General features: G+C 34.2%; 1 protein-coding gene across 1 annotated transcript; it reads right to left on the bottom strand.

Moving 5' to 3' along the window:
- Positions 1 to 211: 211 nt before the first annotated feature.
- Positions 212 to 15,812, bottom strand: LOTGIDRAFT_235860 (hypothetical protein). Its single transcript, XM_009065868.1, has 15 exons — positions 15,556 to 15,812; positions 13,585 to 13,693; positions 13,206 to 13,313; positions 12,160 to 12,293; positions 11,485 to 11,593; positions 10,570 to 10,651; positions 6,484 to 6,630; positions 6,073 to 6,262; positions 5,064 to 5,210; positions 4,564 to 4,717; positions 3,924 to 4,034; positions 3,053 to 3,122; positions 2,325 to 2,518; positions 1,466 to 1,594; positions 212 to 504 (listed from the first exon to the last, which is right to left on the bottom strand). The coding sequence occupies exons 1-15, from the start codon at positions 15,753 to 15,755 to the stop codon at positions 394 to 396; spliced, it is 1,995 nt and encodes a 664-aa protein (XP_009064116.1). The 5' UTR covers positions 15,756 to 15,812; the 3' UTR covers positions 212 to 393.
- Positions 15,813 to 20,374: the final 4,562 nt, after the last annotated feature.

Below are 20,374 nucleotides of genomic sequence, written 5' to 3' on the forward strand. Positions count from 1 at the left end.
CCAACTCGGAGCTTATTTTCGATAAACATTTTTTTACATATCGAACTTAGCTGTTCTGTTAACAGTTTGCAACTGATGTCTTATCGATGTCGGCGTTCGAGATTCACATGATACTCATAATCTAAACTGGTTTACATCTAAAGCTTTGTCAGTGTATCGATTGGCGAACACAACAAGATACTAGTTTACTCAAGTTCCACGTTCCGGACGAAATCCTTTGTGTCTGACGTCAAAATCGACGTTCAGTCAACGTCTAGGTTTTGGTGTTACTATATCGATGATCCCATTGCACTACAGGCGACTGCATCTCGTCAATTGAGGATCAAAATTGAAAATGCTCAAAGTTCACTATATCAACGTTTTCGATTAATTAAGTTTCAATGTCGATATTGTTTACACAATGTGCGAAGATGATTGTTGAGATTTCGGCGGATGAGATTTGCTTTTTAAACTTTTTTGAAATGCTCGAGCAGGCTGCATCATTTCCTTTAACTTTACAGCTACCTGTAAGTAAATCATGGAAAATGTGACTTAAGTCAAAACTAGCAAAAAACTATTATTTCGCCTACAATCTGTCAGACCATTTCTCGAAAGCAACTTGACAATCAGTTACCATTGGCTGGATGACAGACGGGGCCATTTCACCTCTGACCCATGTCACTCGTAGCGACCTCAGGACTAGAAAGCTGCCAGTTTCCCTCGTATATTAAACGGATATCGCTATATTGTAAATATGATAAGTCCGGTTGTTTCCGTTCATCTGACGCAATGTCTATATTTAGTATCAGAGCTACAATAACAAAAAGTGTTTTAATTCTATCTACGTCGGCCAATCTCGCTACGACTGACCATAGCCTCTTATGAAAATCTTCTTTAATTGTTAGGCGGAAGTTACAACCGCGTTACAAAATATAGTTCTTCAGATATTAGTTGCATTACATAAATTTATTGTCACATGACCTAATATTTGTAAGTAGTCCGATTTATCCGCCATCTGCATACGAGGTTATTGTCAGGCGCAGCGAGAATGGTCGCCGTAGATACCATTGAGCACCTCTTTCAGTTTGTGAATCTGTGGTTACTGGATAGTTAATAATTATTTTACATGTACCATATTTATACAACCAACTATCATTCATGAAATAAAACCTATTTCGTTTAAGCAAATCTTTAAATCACACAGTGATTGACCGTGCCAAAATCACTACGCTGTTCTAACCAATCAATAACGACCTTTAGACAGAGTTATCTTTCTTGCCATTTTCCCGGACAAAATGTCAGCCTATAATGGCCGAGTCAACTCACGAAAACTAACGAACATTGGCAAAGGTTGAGCTGATTGGACCCATGTATAACACAGTATTAATATAACTGCCATTATTGTTACTATCATTATCATTTCATTAAATAAATCATTATCATTATTATTATCATTGTCATCATTAATTTACGTCTTTATTTTTACCTGTTTAGCCGATGGGCGTAGTTGAGGTTTTTGACACCAGCATTCTACTATTAGATCTTTATATTGTGTTATTAAATCAGATGTGTCTGGTAATTCTGGTCTACCACCACCGACAACAAATTCTATTATCTGAAATACAAAGTCGACGAAAAGGGTTAATGAGGTGGAATTTTCAGTACCAAACGAGGCATTGGTGTATTGTCCCTTTCAAACGACTATACACTTGCCACTTCCGACCTTTATCATAGTCAGGGAAAACAGGTTGTTGGCAAATCTCAAGGTAGTATCTCTATCTAATGCGGAACTGAATGCCAGAGAAAGAAGAACGTGTCGATAAATAAATCGATTATGAAATAAAATGAAAACTTTTTCTAAACTTTCTATGTGTATCGGGGACACTGATAGCATCAATTTGCACCATTCCAATTTTCATTCCGACATCTTGCCATTCCACTAAGATGTCGAATTGCAAAATGGAATGGTGCAAATTGAAGTTATCAGTGTCCCCGATACACATAATATTTTTTTAGAAAACTCTTTACAATCCCTTTAACATTAATAACTGATATTATTAACACTTATTATTAATCCATAAAAAAATAGTATCGCACATGTACCGAAAGGAAATATTGCTTATACAAACAGAAAATAACGGTTTTACTTCTTACAATTCGGCCACGGTAGGAACTGACGTTGACACTGCAGACATTATTTGGCAATATTTTGGATTTAATTATGTTCTGAGACTGACAGAAAATCCATTTTAATTTGCAAGACATTTAAAATAAACTAAAATCGCCTTCACATTGGAGATGCCATAGTTTCTAAACGTAGAGCAGAATATATAACTTCATCTCACCTCTTCTTCTGAACTCAGATCTTCAAAAGGATCTTCACAAACTATTATCTCCCAAAACACCATTCCCAGTGAATAGACATCACATGATGGTGTGAAGACTGAATTATTGTCACCTTCGTGAACTGTTGGTTGTGACAATATTTCTGGAGCAGTCCATCGTAACATAGCTGGACACGCACTATACTCTCTCATACCTGAACAAACAACTAGTCCAACTATTCGGTCATCTTCACAATGTCAAGCTATTACGAACTTCGTCTTATACCTTGAATGCAATAGCCAATATTCGTGTATCCCACAATGCAGCAATTTGATAAGATTGCATGCCAGCAAATACAGCCAATCAGAGCCCCCGACAGAAAGACTGTAAACATTATGGCTTATTATTTATAGACTTACTTTAGAGAGCTCTGATTGACTGTACTCTCTAGCATACGATCCAATCAAATCCCTCCATTTACAAACTACCTTGGTCAAGGTATAAGACTAAGTTCGTAATAGCTTTACATTGTCTAATCTAAGCCAACGAAAACCAAGACTCTTTTTATAACTAGTTCTAATTATTTTTTTTATAGTTATCACCGCTCACCCTTTTCTTTTTGCTTATTTTATTACCAGTGCTTTTTTGAGAGTCCATTGACAAAAAACTTCAATTCAAATAAGATCGCAAGGCCAATCAGTGTCCAATGGAAAAAAATAATACATGGAAGATGTTTTCAAAGACTTACAACAACAATCGTCTTGTGTACATTGTTCTCTCATTGGTTGTATTAATTTTGTTAATCCGAAATCTCCAACCTGAAACAGTTATTATAATGCAGAAAAAAAGGCGACACAAAACCAAATTACTGATTTCGGCAGTGTTTTAATTTAATATCGAGGGAGCGATGGATATTTACCACGCAAAGCAGTGGCTCAACTACCATAGGGATTGGTTAAACCAAGTACACGGGCCCCCATTTCCCAGCCTCTCCCCCTAAAAACAAATCCATGAGAGCATTAAAATTACAAGGGAGAGGGTCCCAACTCACCTAAGTCCACGGGCCCCCATTCATTTAGTTGAGTCAATGAGGCAAACAAGCCATAATATAAAACTACCCGACCTTACTTAGCTACCAGACTAAGATCACGAACATAGTTGACCGCCATGTAAAAGGCCGACTGATTTTGTCTGGCGTAGTGATTTCAATGGTGATCAACTGTCCGTTATTCCTATTTGAGAATGACATTACGAACAGTGTTAAAGAAGGTTTCCCTTATTTTCATTTATGAAAATGTAAATGCTAATACTTATATGAATAGAAAGTAGAGGTGTTCTAATGACTTGGAAAAATATCAGTTTGTCTCACATGTGCATAATTAATTCATAATTAGCTAAATTAGAAGAGAATTACCAGCAGAATTTCAATGAGTGACCGATCACAAGGTTTTTGTTTATCCAGATTGTACATACATGGACATTTATGATTGGTTAAAACTCTTAATTATATGCAATAAGAACATAATGATATGATTAAGAATACATGATAATTCATTAGAAATAGTTTACTTAATTTGACACTAAAAATAAGGAAACCCATCTTTAACATAACATCATACCTTAATAGCATCTTCATCGATAATAAAGATGTTTCCACACCGCAAATCTCTATGTAAAATTAATGGTTTACTGGAATGAAGAAATGCTAAACCATCAGCTATCTGAGTACACTGAAAATATAACCAAACACTTCAGAATCTATTTTTGACTATAGAGAGAGTCCCTCTCTAACATAAAAATTTAGACATTTTCATTTGCTCCGCCATATTTTCTTTAATTTCGAAAACGACACAGTCACAGAAGACATACAAAATGTGGCTTTCTACGCATTGTCTAAGCTTTTGAGCATTCTGAACAATCTTTTTGCAAATCCTGCCAATATCGCGCAGTTATTTCATTTGCCCACTCGATCTTTTCGTTCCGTTTTTTATTGGCTTATATTATTAATATAACCTGGTGACCTCTGCTTTAACCAATCATAAATATTCCCTCTCCAGCGCTGGGATTTTTTGTGAGAGAGAAGGAATTTGATTAGTTGAACAAGGGGGTCACCAAATTAGTTCAAAGAGTTACTGGGACGAATGGTCAAGTGGCTCGTCTTAACTGAAGTACCTATATCAAATGTAAAAGCTATAAAAAAAACGAAACGAAAGTTTGGTCTAATTTTAATAAGACTGTGTTCTTAACGAATAAACTTACAATTTTGATTCGTTGAGGCCAGGTTAATTGGTGACCTTTAACCTTTATGAAATCTCTCAAACACTCTCCATCGACATGCTCTGTTATAATATAAGGTAATTTACCATCCAGACATAATCCAATAACCGTCACGATTAACTTATGACGTAGACGACTGAAACAAAGACCGGTTTACGTCTAATTGTCTGATGGTGCATCGCCTAATGTGTTTGATATCGGGAAAATTTTGTCAAATGAAAGGAAATAATAGAGTTTTACGTTCTATTTTCAGCAATTCTGTCAAGAAATCAGTATTAGCCTTCACTGTATGGCATCATGCGCGCCCCTAAATCTCAGTCTCTCTAGACTGTGTAAGCATGCGTCCCGACGAAGAACCCAGCAGCTACCATACGTTAACACTTTAACGTCTTGCTAATGCCAAGAATGGTTTTAAATTCGGCACGATGGTTGGAACTGATTTGTTCTCTACATTGATATGTTGTTAAACTAACTCCGCAAACCTTAATTTCCACACTTCTTCATTCATGTATTCCATTGTTTTGGCAGTGACTTGGTTTTGATGAACATTTAATATAAGTCTTTTAACTGCAACATCTATACCATTCCATTTAGCAATATGTGTATCACCAAATAAACCACCACCTAATCTGAACAGAAATATAACACATTACAGTCGTGAATGCGATTTGTATACGAATTCGACTGAACTTTGGATTAAGAGGGGCTACTACCACATTTTTTTTCACATCCATTCCAGGGGTGTCAAAATTGGCAATTTTTGTAAATAAAAGAGTGTAATCCCGAATTGTATGCCATTTGAATTTGAAAATTAGGAACAGGTCAATGCCAATTTTCTTGAAAACCTAAGTTATTATTCTTGTTTTTTCAAATATCTCGCTAATTCACATCGCTAGATATTCTTGTCGTGTCATTTGACAATCGACTATCAATGATTTAAAAATAACTCAACAAAGCCAGTAATAGATAGGTAATGTAATAATAATTACAAATGATTTAGATAAAACAGACTGCATTCCTTTTAAGGTTTATAATCAAAGAGACAGACATTGTCATGTAAACGCAATAGAAAGTAATTTCACCTGGTAATGTTAGGGGAACATTTATATTTATATAATATCTCTTATTTCTTTATAAAGATGGGTTTCCTTATTTCTTTAGTGTCAAATTAAGTAAACTATTTGATTAATTAGTGTTTCTAATGAATTATCATGTATTCATAATCATATCATTAAGTTCTTATTGCATATAATTAAGAGTTTTAACCAATCATAAATGTCCATGTATGTACAGTCTGGATAAGCAAAAAAAAAAAGACTTTTTGACTTTTATTGATCAGTCACTCATACGATCAATAGACAACCTGCCTTACATATGTCGAACGTCGACATTTATCCCCCATTTCCACAGAAGATGTCTTTAAAAGGATTCATATCCGAAACGTGTGTCGACGGTATGATTTTAATTCTAATCAAAAGATATTTCAAGTACCTTTGTCTCATATCCAGACTATTTAAAGCTATCACCGAATCATCTAAAACTGGTAGTAATTTTTTCTTCAGGGATTCCTTCGGTTCCCAATCACTGTACGGAGATGGTCTGTTCATACTGCCTCTTCCGACAGATTTGATGCCAGATTTATCACCAGGGCGCCGTGCATTAGGATCAGCTAAACCCAGACCTAAAAGATGAAATGTCAAAATTATAATCCAAATTTCTTTGGATAATCGTGATCAGTCAATATTATAAATACCAAAGTTTCACGATCCACGTGAAAGCACTGCCGAAACTCGACAACTTATAAATACAGCTAGGTATTAGCTGCTTTTTGACTTAGGGAACCAATAATATTCATAGCAACTCTGATGGGACGGTGAAATATTTTCTAGTTTTTAACATTACCTGGTAGTTTATAATAAATCTCTATTTGTGTTCGTTTGATATAACACAAGGCACCAATAACAGCCGCTAGAACTAACAATCCTAGATTAGTTAATACTACTATCAATAATAACCTCTTATCTCGTACTTTCTTTAACTCTTCTAACTCTGAAATATACCAATATACCCCATAAACATACAGAACGATAGTATTGAAATAAGATGATCATACCAAATTACGTCAATGGTATGCCTACCATACAAAAGATTTTAATGGTGAACCTAACATGCAAAACATGATCCGATCTCAATGGTATACCTAACATACAGAACATGGACCATTCTCAATGTTATATCTAACATACAGAACATGAACCAGTCTCAATGGTTTACCTAACCTACAGAAAATGAAAACATGAACCATTCTCAATGTTATACCTAACATATAGAACATGAACCATTCTCAATGGTTTACCTAACATACAGAACATGAACCAGTCTCAATGGTATACCTAACATATAGAACATGAACCTGTCTCAATGGTTTACCTAACATACAAAACATGAACCGGTCTTAACTCAAGATTGAAATGAATTGCAATGCAAGGTGTCTGTTCAAAGAGTAACTTGTTTCTGACCAGTGTACAGGAAACTCGTTAAGATTCCACACAAACATCAAAATAACCAAACACGTATGATACTTTTTATACGCCCAAACATTAATGTGGGCGTATATAGTCGTGGCCCCTGTCTGTCTGTCTGTCCCCCTGTCTGTCTGTTCACAATTATTTGTGGACAAGATAGAGAGCTGGTTTCTTGATGGATTTTGACGAAACTTGGTGTGAGTGTTTGTAATTACCCAAAGATGAACCCTACTGAGAATCAGACGAATCGAAAAATATTTACTATGAGTTATTGCCCTTGTTCTTGAATTGTAAGCCGTAAACAAAACCAATGAATATGAAAATTTCACTTTCAGAAACATTCATTTACTGATAACTCTTGTCAATCTCCCGGACAAATTAGCTGCCATTACAAATGTGGGCGTATTACGATGGCATCGCTATTTTTTGATATCGCATAGACTGATTACTTAAATAGTCTGAGCATAATATAGTAATATAATATGTGTTACTATCTTTCAGTATATACAATGGTTCTCTCATACGTTAAGGCTTAAATGAAGATAACATTTTTTTTAACAATATCGTATCCATAGACAGCAGTCAGGTTGTGACCGGGCACTATAATAGTTTCATGTGATCAGAAGGATGGCACATAGACACAATTCAAGATTAATAGGTAGTAGCTTATAATCCAACCATCAATTTTCAATAGTAGCACCATAATCTGGTCACATTTTTGTTGGAATTACATACCGATCACAAGCAATGGACAGGACAAGTTGTTAGCTTGAATGCGTTTGTATGGTTACATCTGACACATAATGATCGTGATCTTGAATTATATTGCGTTCAGACGACAAGGCAGAGGTCATTATACCATTACGCATGCGCATCAAGACATAGGTAATAATAGCGAGAATTTGTTTAGACGAATGCGCACGCAGAAATATGACATATCGACTGAATGTTAGCCAGTAGCGTTCAGACAGCAAAACTACGCTGACTTAACTTTCCAAGCCAGGTTTAAAGCCACCTCCGAAGTAGTTGCAAGTTAAGGCAGCGTAACTTTGACGACCTCGAAGAAAGGTTGATAGTTAAGCTGTCTTGACTTTTGTCGTCTGTGCGCACCGTAAGTCATCTTTCTTCACAACTGAGAATAATATATATCTCTTATATACAGGTTGCATGCCTGTTTTTAAATTGTTATATTTCTATTTTGGGTGCACTAGAATTTACTTTTAGTTCACCTACCACAGATCCTTTAATTCATATCATCTTATCACAGCCTCAACAAAATTACAACCGATAAAACGAAGACGAGTGGTAATAAATTACCTTTTTTTAAAAGCATTAAATTGCAATCGATTTATTTATAACATAAACTTGATCTTACTTTGACCTGACGTAAATCATAATTTTACATAATCTACTTTCTACATTCAGGTGCACATCAACTAAGTTGACCTGAGTAAATTTGCACTATCCCATTATGTTTCGTTTTAGGTATCCGGATTTCTAATTCCACAAAGAACACTACAGATATTTCATTCGTTCATGCTACAAGACTGGTTCACATTTACCTTATCTTAGCTAGGTTCAGATATCTTAATTTCTGATGCTTTATAGAAGTAGGTTCAGATATCTTAATTTCTGATGCTATATAGGAGTGGGTTCAGATATCTTAATTTCTGATGCTATATAGGAGTAGGTTCAGATATTTTAATTTCTGATGCTATATAGAGGTAGGTTCACATATCTTAATTTCTGATGCTATATTGGGATAGGTTCAGATATCTTAATTTCTGATGCTATATAGGGGTAGGTTCACATATCTTAATTTCTGATGCTATATAGGGATAGGTTCAGATACATCTTAGTTTATGATGCCATAAAGGGGTAGGTTCAGATATCTTAATTTCTGATGCTATATAGAAGTAGGTTCAGATATCTTAATTTCTCATGTTATATAGGATTCGGTTCAAATATCTTAATTTCTGATGCTATATAGGGGTAGGATCAGATATATCTTAGTTTCTGATGCCATAAAGGGGTAGGTTAAGATATCTCCATTTCTTATGCTGTATTGGAGTAGGTTCAGATATCTTAATTTCTGATGCTATATAGGGGTAGGATCAGATATATCTTAGTTTCTGATGCTATATAGGGGTAGATTCAGATATCGTAATTTCTGATGCTATATAGGGGTAGGTTCAGATATCTAAGTTTCTGATGCCATAAAGGGGTAGGTTCAGATATCTTAATTTCTGATGCTATTTAGGTATAAGTTCAGATATCTTGATCTTAATCCATCATCTTGCTTGCTGATGCTACAGCCACTTCAGATATCATAATATTTCTGATAAAAATAGACTGATTACGATATCTTTCTTTCTGATGCTATCTTTATAACTTCTCATATTTTGCGCTTTTATGCTACATAAACCTGTTCTGAGTCTATGGCGCACCCGTCCCTTAAAAAGCAAATCTAATACGGTTTAGTAAACACCTAATATTGAGATTTGACCAAGGAAATTGCATTATCTGTCAGATAGGTCCGGCTATAAATTCAAGTTAAAATGAGACCAAAAAAATTTGATAAGAAATTTAAACCTACCAGGTGAAGCGAAACGCGTGTTTTGTATCAGTTTTATTTGTTTATTTTCCTCTATGTACCTTAATGTACTTATTTATTTTTGTTTATTTAGTGAACCATAGTATATAAGTGCCCTTGTTCTTATTCTTATTTTCATATTTAAATTCAGAGTTAGAATAATATCCTTCGATTCTTCTGTAAATAATGAAATGTTTAAAGCATATATAAATGAGATATAAGAGCTGTAAATTGTAAATTGATTAAAAATATATAGCAAAACACAATTAACATTAAATTCCTCTTCTATAATGATACAAAATATTTTAACATTGAAACAAAACGCAAAGATGATACTTGGCACAACAAAACATTACACTCCAGACTCTCGACTTGGGGTAGAAATAGGGGGCAGGCAGACTCAATGGCGGGATAACTGTCGAGGCTGAATTCAAAATCCGTCGACTCTGTGGAGGCGTAATAGTAGCAAGCATCTCACTGTATATCTGAGAGAATTCTTCCAATTTCTTTTCTCCAAAAATTGAATTGATTTGGTAAATTCTGACATATATTTTGGGGCAAAAATCGATTTTGCCTTACTTTGGACGAGATTTTGTTTAACAGAATTGTCTTGCTTGTACGGATTTTTATTACACGTAATCGGAAATATTTTGATTTGCGACCTCATGATTCAGAACAAAAGGACGTACACGAAGTGATAAATCTTTCTTTACCAATAGACATAAGCCAAAAAGAAAATGTAAAAAGGGGCTTGTAACAAAATGTTTCGTGTCCTTACATAACATTAAAGACGTATCAAAAATTTATGGTTTATATGCCCGTATTAATGTTATCTACAATGGTATAAATTATGCAAAGACACATTCTTACCAGTAGAATTGGTAGTGTGATTTGATGAAATTGGTTCTAAACAGCCATCAGGACAACAGCACACATGGTGTAAATTTGCTTCCTACAAGCATAATTAAAAACATCATATCCATTGTCTGGCAAGCAGTCTAATTAAAATTTGACTTAACTTCCGTTCGTATCTTATTAGTTTCGTTTCGAATGTTTTATTAACTATTAGCTTTGTACGTAACCACTACAGTAAGATCTAACAATGTCCTTCTGAATTTTTCATTCTGTTAACTTTTGCTTGACCTCTGTTTTAACCAATCACCTGTCTGTCCTTTCCAGCGACGAAATACTGTGACGCGAACAATAGGTGCCTCCCGAGGCATATTAGATTAGCTTATCAAGTCCGCTAGTCTCACACGCCCCGGAATGCACCTATTGTTTGCGTCACATTATCACTTTCTAAACGTGGTCGAAGTATTACTTTCAGACAATTGTTTAAGAGGCTTCTCAAGTAGCATTGTCAGTGAACAACCTCAAAGCAATGTTTTATTGACACAGTCAATACTTCTGGGTCATTCTAGAAAATTGTTCAAGAAACATCTTGAGTACCAATATTGTGATGTTTGTGGTATCACTAAGTGAAAATTCGACGTCGTTTTCGTTTGGAATTGTCGAAAACATACTGGCAGATGTGACGATGGTCTTCGTATAACTGAATATGAGGTTATCGGAAAGAACGCAAATATCCGTTCGATTATAACATACATAAATTGGACAATTCAATGTTTTGATATCTCTTGAAATTGGGCATTATAATTTTAACAATTTGTTTGGTTTCACAAAATAAATAGCCAATTATACTTAAATTTCAGGATGAAAAAAATGAGATAAGATCAATCAAAATAATTAAATTTCCATAGGCTTCTTAATAAAACATACACTCACCACTGGGCCTTTTCCCATTGGACTGGATATTTCAAACAAGGCTTCATCAGTTTTAATGCGACTTCTGTCACAAATTAAATTAATAAATGTCAATCGATTCCGCATTGACCTGAAATAGGATACATTTTGTTTTTGAGGTTAGCTTTTTTTAGGTTTAAAATAATTTCTTTCCAGTCTTTGAAGACAGAAAATTTAATAATGCGTCAATTAAGGTGAAAACTTACATTGTGTCATATTCGGCAGAAAATATCTTGTGAGTTAATAGTCTAATCAAAATTAGATCCAACTTTCGTTTCGTTTTTTTTATTAGTTTTTATTTTTAGTATAGCCACAACGACCGTACTCTTGAACATTCGTCAAAATAACCTTTGACATAACCTGATGACATCTACTTCAACCAATTAAATTGCTCCAATCTCTCACAAAACGCCAACGCTGGAGAAGACTTAAATTTGACTGGGTTGATGAATGGCCTGTGGCCCCCTTGGAAAATTTTGTGGCTCCTAATAGGTCACCTCCTCTGACGTTTCCTAGAAACGCCACTGTTTTAAGAGGGGGGGGGGGGGGGGGATCCATTTTTTCTACAGTGTTCCCAAGCAAACGTACTACAGAGTTAATTTTGAGTCATCCACTTTGAACATGACACAATTTGTCTTTTAATAGTGAATAACTTACTTGGTGCCTTTTAGAACTAGTTGTATGGCAGTTTTATTGTTGGCATCGTCCTCTACCATCTGAATTCTGACTGATCGTTCTATACCCAACGTATAATAATGATGAGATATACCATCAAAACCAAATATACACATCTACAAAAATTATAACAAAATTATATCATCGGACGAGACTTTACTTTAATCCAATCAAAAAAATATTAAAGATTAATGGGATGCAGCCCTTGCTGTTGACTTCGTCACTCGGCGTTATTCTAAAAGAAATTCCTAGTTTGAAGGAATGATACCATTATCGTACATTTCTAGTACTTCTTAAGATTATTTACGTATACATCTACTCAAGTCTAAAATAAACCTTTCAAAATGGCACATCTGTCCCTTTAGGGAAGATAATAAAACGACTCTTTCCTAAAAGAAACCATCCAACCATTCGAGGCCACAAGATAAGTCCTCTTCCAATTTCTCAATGAGGTAACTATACCACCCTATGGCCGGCTATATATTAGAGAGAATAAAACCGTCTGATCATCAAATCTAATTCACACAAATATATTTGTATATCAAAACTTGTTTATTACAAATAATTAGAGCGACTAATATGGTAAAGATGATGTGTATCTCAAATAGCTGAAATCAATACAGCTGCGTGAACAAATATGTCTTAAGGACACAATATCAAAAACAGTCCTAGGCTTGAATTCATTTACCATTAACTTTCTTCCCAACTCTTCAATCAGTGATGGCGCCACATGCATTTGCAACCCCCTTTCAGACGCTCAATGAGAGGCCTGCGTGTATGACGCTCCCACAGAGTTTCAGCATTTTGAATTTAGTCTCGACAGTTGCAGATTTAATGGTTGGTTGTTAACGTATGCTTCCAGCGTAAGCTGATATCGCAAACTAGGTAGTTGTTGTCGGAGTAGTTGAAAGTTGGGTTTTATCAATCAGTCTTCAGAGGATGACATCTCCACTGTCTTCCATATGACTAGTAATTTCAAAATACATTCTGTGAATTGATCATATTGCTACATGAGAATAATATTGTACCCTGAGACAAACAGCTATTCTTTTTATGCTTGGACACGTTTCAAGATGTACATAAATAAATTGTTCTCGACTATAACCACAGAAATGTTCTAGTCGTTTGCCATATAGCTACAAATAAAACATTTCAGAAACCTAATGGGGCTCAAGTCGACCTTGCGATCGACCGAGTTTTTGAGCCACTGAATTGCCAACGAACGCTTGCAATTGGTGGTATCGATCACTAGATTTAGTCTACCAAATCGCTTCAACAGCCAAAAATTCGCATTTTCCGCCAATTGCTCATGCATGTTTGTAATATCTGAGGTCTATTTTCAACTATCCCATCCACTATCGCTCATGTCGACTGATTTTAATTTAAGAAAGGTGTAAAAGAACTTACCAGGACAGAGGAGCAACCGTCACCAAATCCGGTGTGGGGATCTTTGGGTTCGTTATAAGCTGTACATGGATCAAATGTATAATTCCACAATTGTTTTGATGCAAAAAATCTGTAAGGAAAACACCAGATATTCAAAACATGCATAACTGCTAATGTCCGGCCATGATTGATTAATAGCCCCGTCAAACAGGAGTTGCGTCCCTACTTAACTGCTACGGTGATGAAATATTAGCTCAGAGCATGTTAAGGTCACCATAAAGCGCTTAGTATAAGCGCGGAGGAAGCGTCAGACATCAACGACCAAATCAACAGCACAGACTAATCCAATTTGAACCAATCCAACTACCAACTACTAAGACTACCAACAACTACCTAGTTCGCGATATCAGCATCCGCTGGAAGCGAACGTTAACTTGTCATCAACCAACAACTACCTAGTTTGTGATATCAGCATCCGCTGGAAGCGAACGTAAACTTGCCATCTACAAACCAAACCATTGTTGCCGAGTCAATAATCACCGTTTAGATCGCGACAGAACCGAGAACGTCTTTAGACAATCGTCGTAACATCTCCATAAACGCAATAAAAAATGGACCATGCCTATAGATTTTCATAGAAATCGCAGGTTAATAGCGACTATTTTAGAATTTATAGTTTTAAGGCATTTTTTCTCGCGTCTTCTTTACGCTAGTCGCCATAAGATCACAAAATGACGCAGTCTGGTTTGACGGGGCTATTATGCCATATCATTATGTATCCAATGCATATCTTGGCTATACGAATCATTTCAATCTGAGAAGTCAGTATAACATTCTGTTTACATGTTGTTTTTTGGATAGTGTTGGCACTGTTGCGTTATAAGGAATGTTACATTAAAGGGACTGTTAAGATGTTTGCTAAATTTTCTGTTTATCGAGGATACAGATATCATCAATTTACTTACACCAATCTTATTTTGAATCATACATCCGTGGTTCTTGCAAGTGTTTTACTTATCGCAAAGGCCTTAAGTGACGTCATCAAACACTCAGTTATAGTGGAAGTACAGGAACCACAGACGTCTGATTGAATTGAAGATTTGAATGGTGTAAATTGATGCTATCCCCGATACAAAAATAAATATAAAAAGTTTAGAAAACCTTTTTGCAATCCTTTTAAATTAATTAAAGATAACATATGCCTAATCATCTTTTGGACTTTTTTTTACTACCCTCTCACATACGCTCACTGATTTGAATGCATAATTTCCGTCCGTTGACGGCTAGTTTCTACTTATCATACAATCCTGGGTCCCAGTCTGGGGTATCTGTACCTCTTTTTGTCAATAAAGTAAAAAAACAAGAACGACGTGTAACAAAAATTGACGTATCTGTGTACAATGGGAAAAATAAACAACTGACACACACTCTCCCTTTAAAGAGTGTTATTCAATATCTTGTACTCTCGACACAGGGTTCATTCCGATTTAGACAAAATCCTAGTAAATAAACAATCCCAATTTGTAGTGGGCCATTGAACTTTTAGATCATATCCGTATAAGCATGACAATTCCAATAACCATAATCTCGTCTAAATTATGGCAAAATCGGAAGTAAAATTTGTATAGTAGTGGACTCCTCCATGTACTATCAGGTTGTTCGGACAGAATAAGCACTTCTCATAACTGATCTTACATGCTCTCTATATTGTTCATCTATTGTAGTGGACAACCAATCAGCAAACTTAATGACACAACATGCGTACTGACTATATGAATCAATTTCAGATGGTTTACTATCCAATTTCAGCATCCATTACGCAAACTCTCAACTTATTTCGTTTCATATATTACTTTTAAGAACATGTTAGCTTTAATATTGTACGGAAAATTTGTTTTTAGAAAATGGAACGCCTAAATATCAAACTAGGTCAAGTAATATTAAGTGGTTTAATGACATATTTACTACAGAGAGAATACAAGTTGAACTTACCTGGCATATCCATCGTTTCTTGTTAAGGGCCTGAGGTTAATTATTCCCCCTGTTTTAACCCTGACTTTACATGCATCGAAACCATTCACGTCCCCATTACCACTCACGCTATCTGAAAATGGTCTCTCAGTCGCTATCGATAACGTAACGGGGCCTTTTACTCCAAATAACACAATTGATATAATGACAAATACAGACATTCTCAATGCACATCGATGTACATATGAATATAAGCCCTTTTACTGATAAGAAAACAATATCACCCTCACAAATACAATATAGTAAACTAGATCAAATCATTACAGCTGTGAATTGTTAACACTCCAATATGATTGGATAATACTTGACCAAGCTTTTACCTAGCCACACCTCTTACACAGATTTGTATGTTTTGTGTTAAAGTTGGTTATGTATCTACAAATAGCATACGAATTACGTAACAGATATATATATAGTAATGATTACAATTATTGTACCACAATTAAGTCACTTGTGTATTTAATCCCCATCTCACAGAATGTGAAGGAACGTTGCGTCGGACAAATGATTACTGGTTCACGCTTTGCTAGACAGGTATGACAATTGTTATCGGTAAATTATAGGTAAAAAGTTCAATGAGGTTTTATTGTCTGAGCAAATGAAAATGATCGATATTTTTTAAAAGAATTAGAATATCATCCTCAAAATAGTACTAATAGTCTTAGATTGGCTTTGTATTGATAAAAATATAATTTTTTATAAGTTTACATTGAAAAGAAACACAGAGAGAAATGGGAGCGAATTTTCAACCATAAAAGTCACTATGCAAAATGAAAAATCTACAAGTGTGGAGGGGTGGGGGAGGGGGGAGGGGGGTGAAGTCACTCGTTGTTTGAAGATCGCACAGCGTGAGTATCATTGGATAGAACTCATCTTTAAGTAAGTGCATGGTAGACCTAGTCTTGTGGATCACTCTTAAGTGATAGTATAAATGTGTTTATGAAAAGAGCTGTGCCTTCTGGTGGAAACAATTAAATGTGTCTCAGACAAAAGAAAAATTTTTCTTGTAAAGATAGCTTACCAGGCAAGGTAACATACGCCCACTTTCAGCATGGTTTTAATCAAAACGTCTGAAAGAACGGCAACCACCATCATAGAAAACATTTAACATTTCTTGTTTTCGATAGGCCTCTTTTTAAAGTTATAATCAATGTTTCCGTCCAAATATTAGAGAGTTCACAAGCTAGAAGTCAAATAAGGTAAAAAACAAAGAAATTTTAGCAAATCAATTACTACTAGTTTGCGTAATCAGCATCCGTTGGTAACAAACGTTAACTTGTCATCTACCAACAACTACCTTGTCTACGATGTCAGCATCCGTTTGAAGCGAACGTTAACTTGTCATCTACCAACAGCTACCAGTTTGCGATGTCAGCATCCGTTGGAAGCGAACGTTAACTTGTCATCTACCAACAACTACCTTGTCTACGATGTCAGCATCCGTTTGAAGCGAACGTTAACTTGTCATCTACCAAGAACTACCAGTTTGCGATGTCAGCATCCGTTGGAAGCGAACGTTAACTTGTCATCAACCAACAACCGTAGTGAGGCAGGAAATATAACAAAGACAATAAACAACATTTTGAATCAAAGATTATCAAATGGTTTGTAGACAAAATGTTACAACCTGAGCATTTAAGTGGGGTGTGAATATTGAGGCAGCTTAATTCAACATGATTACCTCCCCTGTTATAGGTTTAATGTACGTCTTTGATATTGAATTTTGATTTCCACCTTAAAATAATTTTACCACGATAAGCATGCTTTTCACACACGGGATAGAAGTTTGAACGAGATGTACTCCCATACAAGCTTTGAAACGAACTTTGTTTCAAAATGAGCATCCTTTACATAAAAGAAAACATTACGTCCTCGTTAGCCCATAATGTGCAAAAAAGTAGGACGCAAAACTCCATTCATTTCATTTTATTTTTGAAAAAAAAAACATTTGATTCAATGTTGGTTGGTTGGTAGATGACAAGTTAACGTTCGCATCCAACGGATGCTGATATCGCAAACTAGGTAGTTGTTTGTAATCGTAGTAGTTGGTAGTTGGATTATTTAATTCATGGCTGTTGTAGGTTATTTATATGAAAAATGTTTCAGAATGAAGTAAAATATGTTATTGCCTTGAGAAAAATAAAAAAAAACAATTTCAAACAAACTTGCTAAGAAACTTAATCCTGTTAACACATCTTGACGATCGAGATGAATTTTCTTTGACTTACAAGACGTGAATTCATCATTTGCTGTATTCCAATTGTTCGATGTAATTGAACTTTGACTCCGGAAGTTTATAAAAACGTTTAGATCTAAAGATGAAATACAGCAAATCCAAGTGTAAATCAGCGTCGATGATCGATTAATCCAAGGGGATGATAAATGCCAAAAGGTTTTTCCAAGGACCAGTTTTTGAAACGGGATCATGGAATATCAATCGATCGATCGAATTGTGAAAGTCTTGTAACCTTAAATAAGTCATCTTTGCCCATTATTCCAGTCTTCCAGCTGCAAATGGGTAAGGATATTATGGGAAAGATCAATGCAAAGAGATTGGCTATGAACAAGCTGGTAAAGATCTAAGCTTTTTATTCTTGTAAAATAATGGTTGTTTCTTACGTGCTCTTTCAGAAAAGTAGGACATAAAACTCCATTCATTTCATTTTTCTCGTGCTCTATTTCTTAGTTGTAAAGTGTTATAATTTTCTTTTTTTACTAGCAAATATTCTCAATCATTTACACATTATAACATTTTATTATCAACCAATATCTTAAACACATAAAAACAGGAATGTCCAGAGATCAATTGTTTTTTTCTGCATTTCTTTAGTTCATGGCAATTTGAAAGGTTCATTGAAAACTATATTATACAAAAACTAAATGAAAGATTTATAATATACATACAATTTATTACATTTTATGACATGCGTTCAAAGAATTTTCAGTCGGCAAAATACATTCATGAGCATCTGGTATACATTCCAATATAATTAAAAATTAAATAGACTTTTACGTCGTTTGACTGTGCCGACGAACTAAATCGTGCTTTGTGATTGTGCTGGTCAAGTTTTCTGAAATTTCAAGGATTGCTGATATCGAATGAGAAATTGTAATGATAATGATAATTATCTTATAAAGCTAGAATTAAAATTAGATCATAATATCATTATTTTTTTTTGTCGGTCTCCGAAAAATAAGAACGAATACTAGTATTCATTATTTTAATTGACGCGTGCAGGGCGGTGCTTAATAAACCGTGGTAGGACCTATAACAAGTTGAATTCAAGTTAAATGCCTATCTCACTGGTCTGGAGGCTTGTTAGTGACCAGATGGCGACTCGAGTTTCCGCTGATTGGTTTCTGTAACGTCTCATGGAAACTAACCGGGTCTGCGATTAACCGGGTCGTGAAGGTTTTGAAAATTATTTCAAGTTGGAAGTTGATGTTTATAAATGCTTATCACTTTCATTCTATATTGGAAGTTAATGTTTGTATATGTTTATCACTTTCATTCTTTATTGGAAGTTAATGTTTATAAATACTTATTACTTTCATTCTATATTGGAAGTTAAATGTTTATAAATACTTATTACTTTCATTCTATATTGGAAGTTAAATGTTTATAAATACTTATCACTTTCATTCTATATTGGAAGTTAAATGTTTATAAATACTTATCACTTTCATTCTATATTGGAAGTTAAATGTTTATAAATACTTATCACTTTCATTCTATATTGGAAGTTAAATGTTTATAAATACTTATCACTTTCATTCTATATTGGAAGTTAAATGTTTATAAATACTTATCACTTTCATTCTATATTGGAAGTTAAATGTTTATAAATACTTATCACTTTCATTCTATATTGGAAGTTAAATGTTTATAAATACTTATTACTTTCATTATATATTGGAAGTTAATGTTTATAAATGTTTATCACTTTCATTCTATATTGGAAGTTAAATGTTTATAAATACTTATCACTTTCATTCTATATTGGAAGTTAAATGTTTATAAATACTTATTACTTTCATTCTATATTGGAAGTTAATGTTTATAAATACTTATTACTTTCATTCTATATTGTAAGTTAATGTTTATAAATACTTAGCACTTTCATTCTATATTGGAAGTTAATGTTTATAAATACTTAGCACTTTCATTCTTTATTGGAAGTTAATGTTTATAAATACTTGGCACTTTCATTCTATATTGGAAGTTGATGTTTATAAATGCTTATCACTTTCATTCTATATTGGAAGTTAATGTTTATAAATGCTTATCACTTTAATTCTATATTGGAAGTTAATGTTTATAAATGCTTATTACTTTCATTCTATATTGGAAGTTAATGTTTATAAATGCTTATCCCTTTCATTCTATATTGTAAGTTAATGTTTATAAATACTTATTACTTTCATTCTATATTGGAAGTTAATGTTTATAAATACTTATCACTTTCATTCTATATTGGAAGTTAATGTTTATAAATACTTATTACTTTCATTCTATATTGTAAGTTAATGTTTATAAATACTTATTACTTTCATTCTATATTGGAAGTTAATGTTTATAAATACTTATCCCTTTCATTCTATATTGGAAGTTAATGTTTATAAATACTTATCACTTTCATTCTATATTGGAAGTTAATGTTTATAAATGCTTATTACTTTCATTCTATATTGGAAGTTAATGTTTATAAATGCTTATCCCTTTCATTCTATATTGTAAGTTAATGTTTATAAATACTTATCACTTTCATTCTATATGGAA

Source organism: Lottia gigantea, assembly GCF_000327385.1.
Source record: "Lottia gigantea unplaced genomic scaffold LOTGIsca_71, whole genome shotgun sequence".
NCBI lineage: Eukaryota > Metazoa > Mollusca > Gastropoda > Lottiidae > Lottia > Lottia gigantea.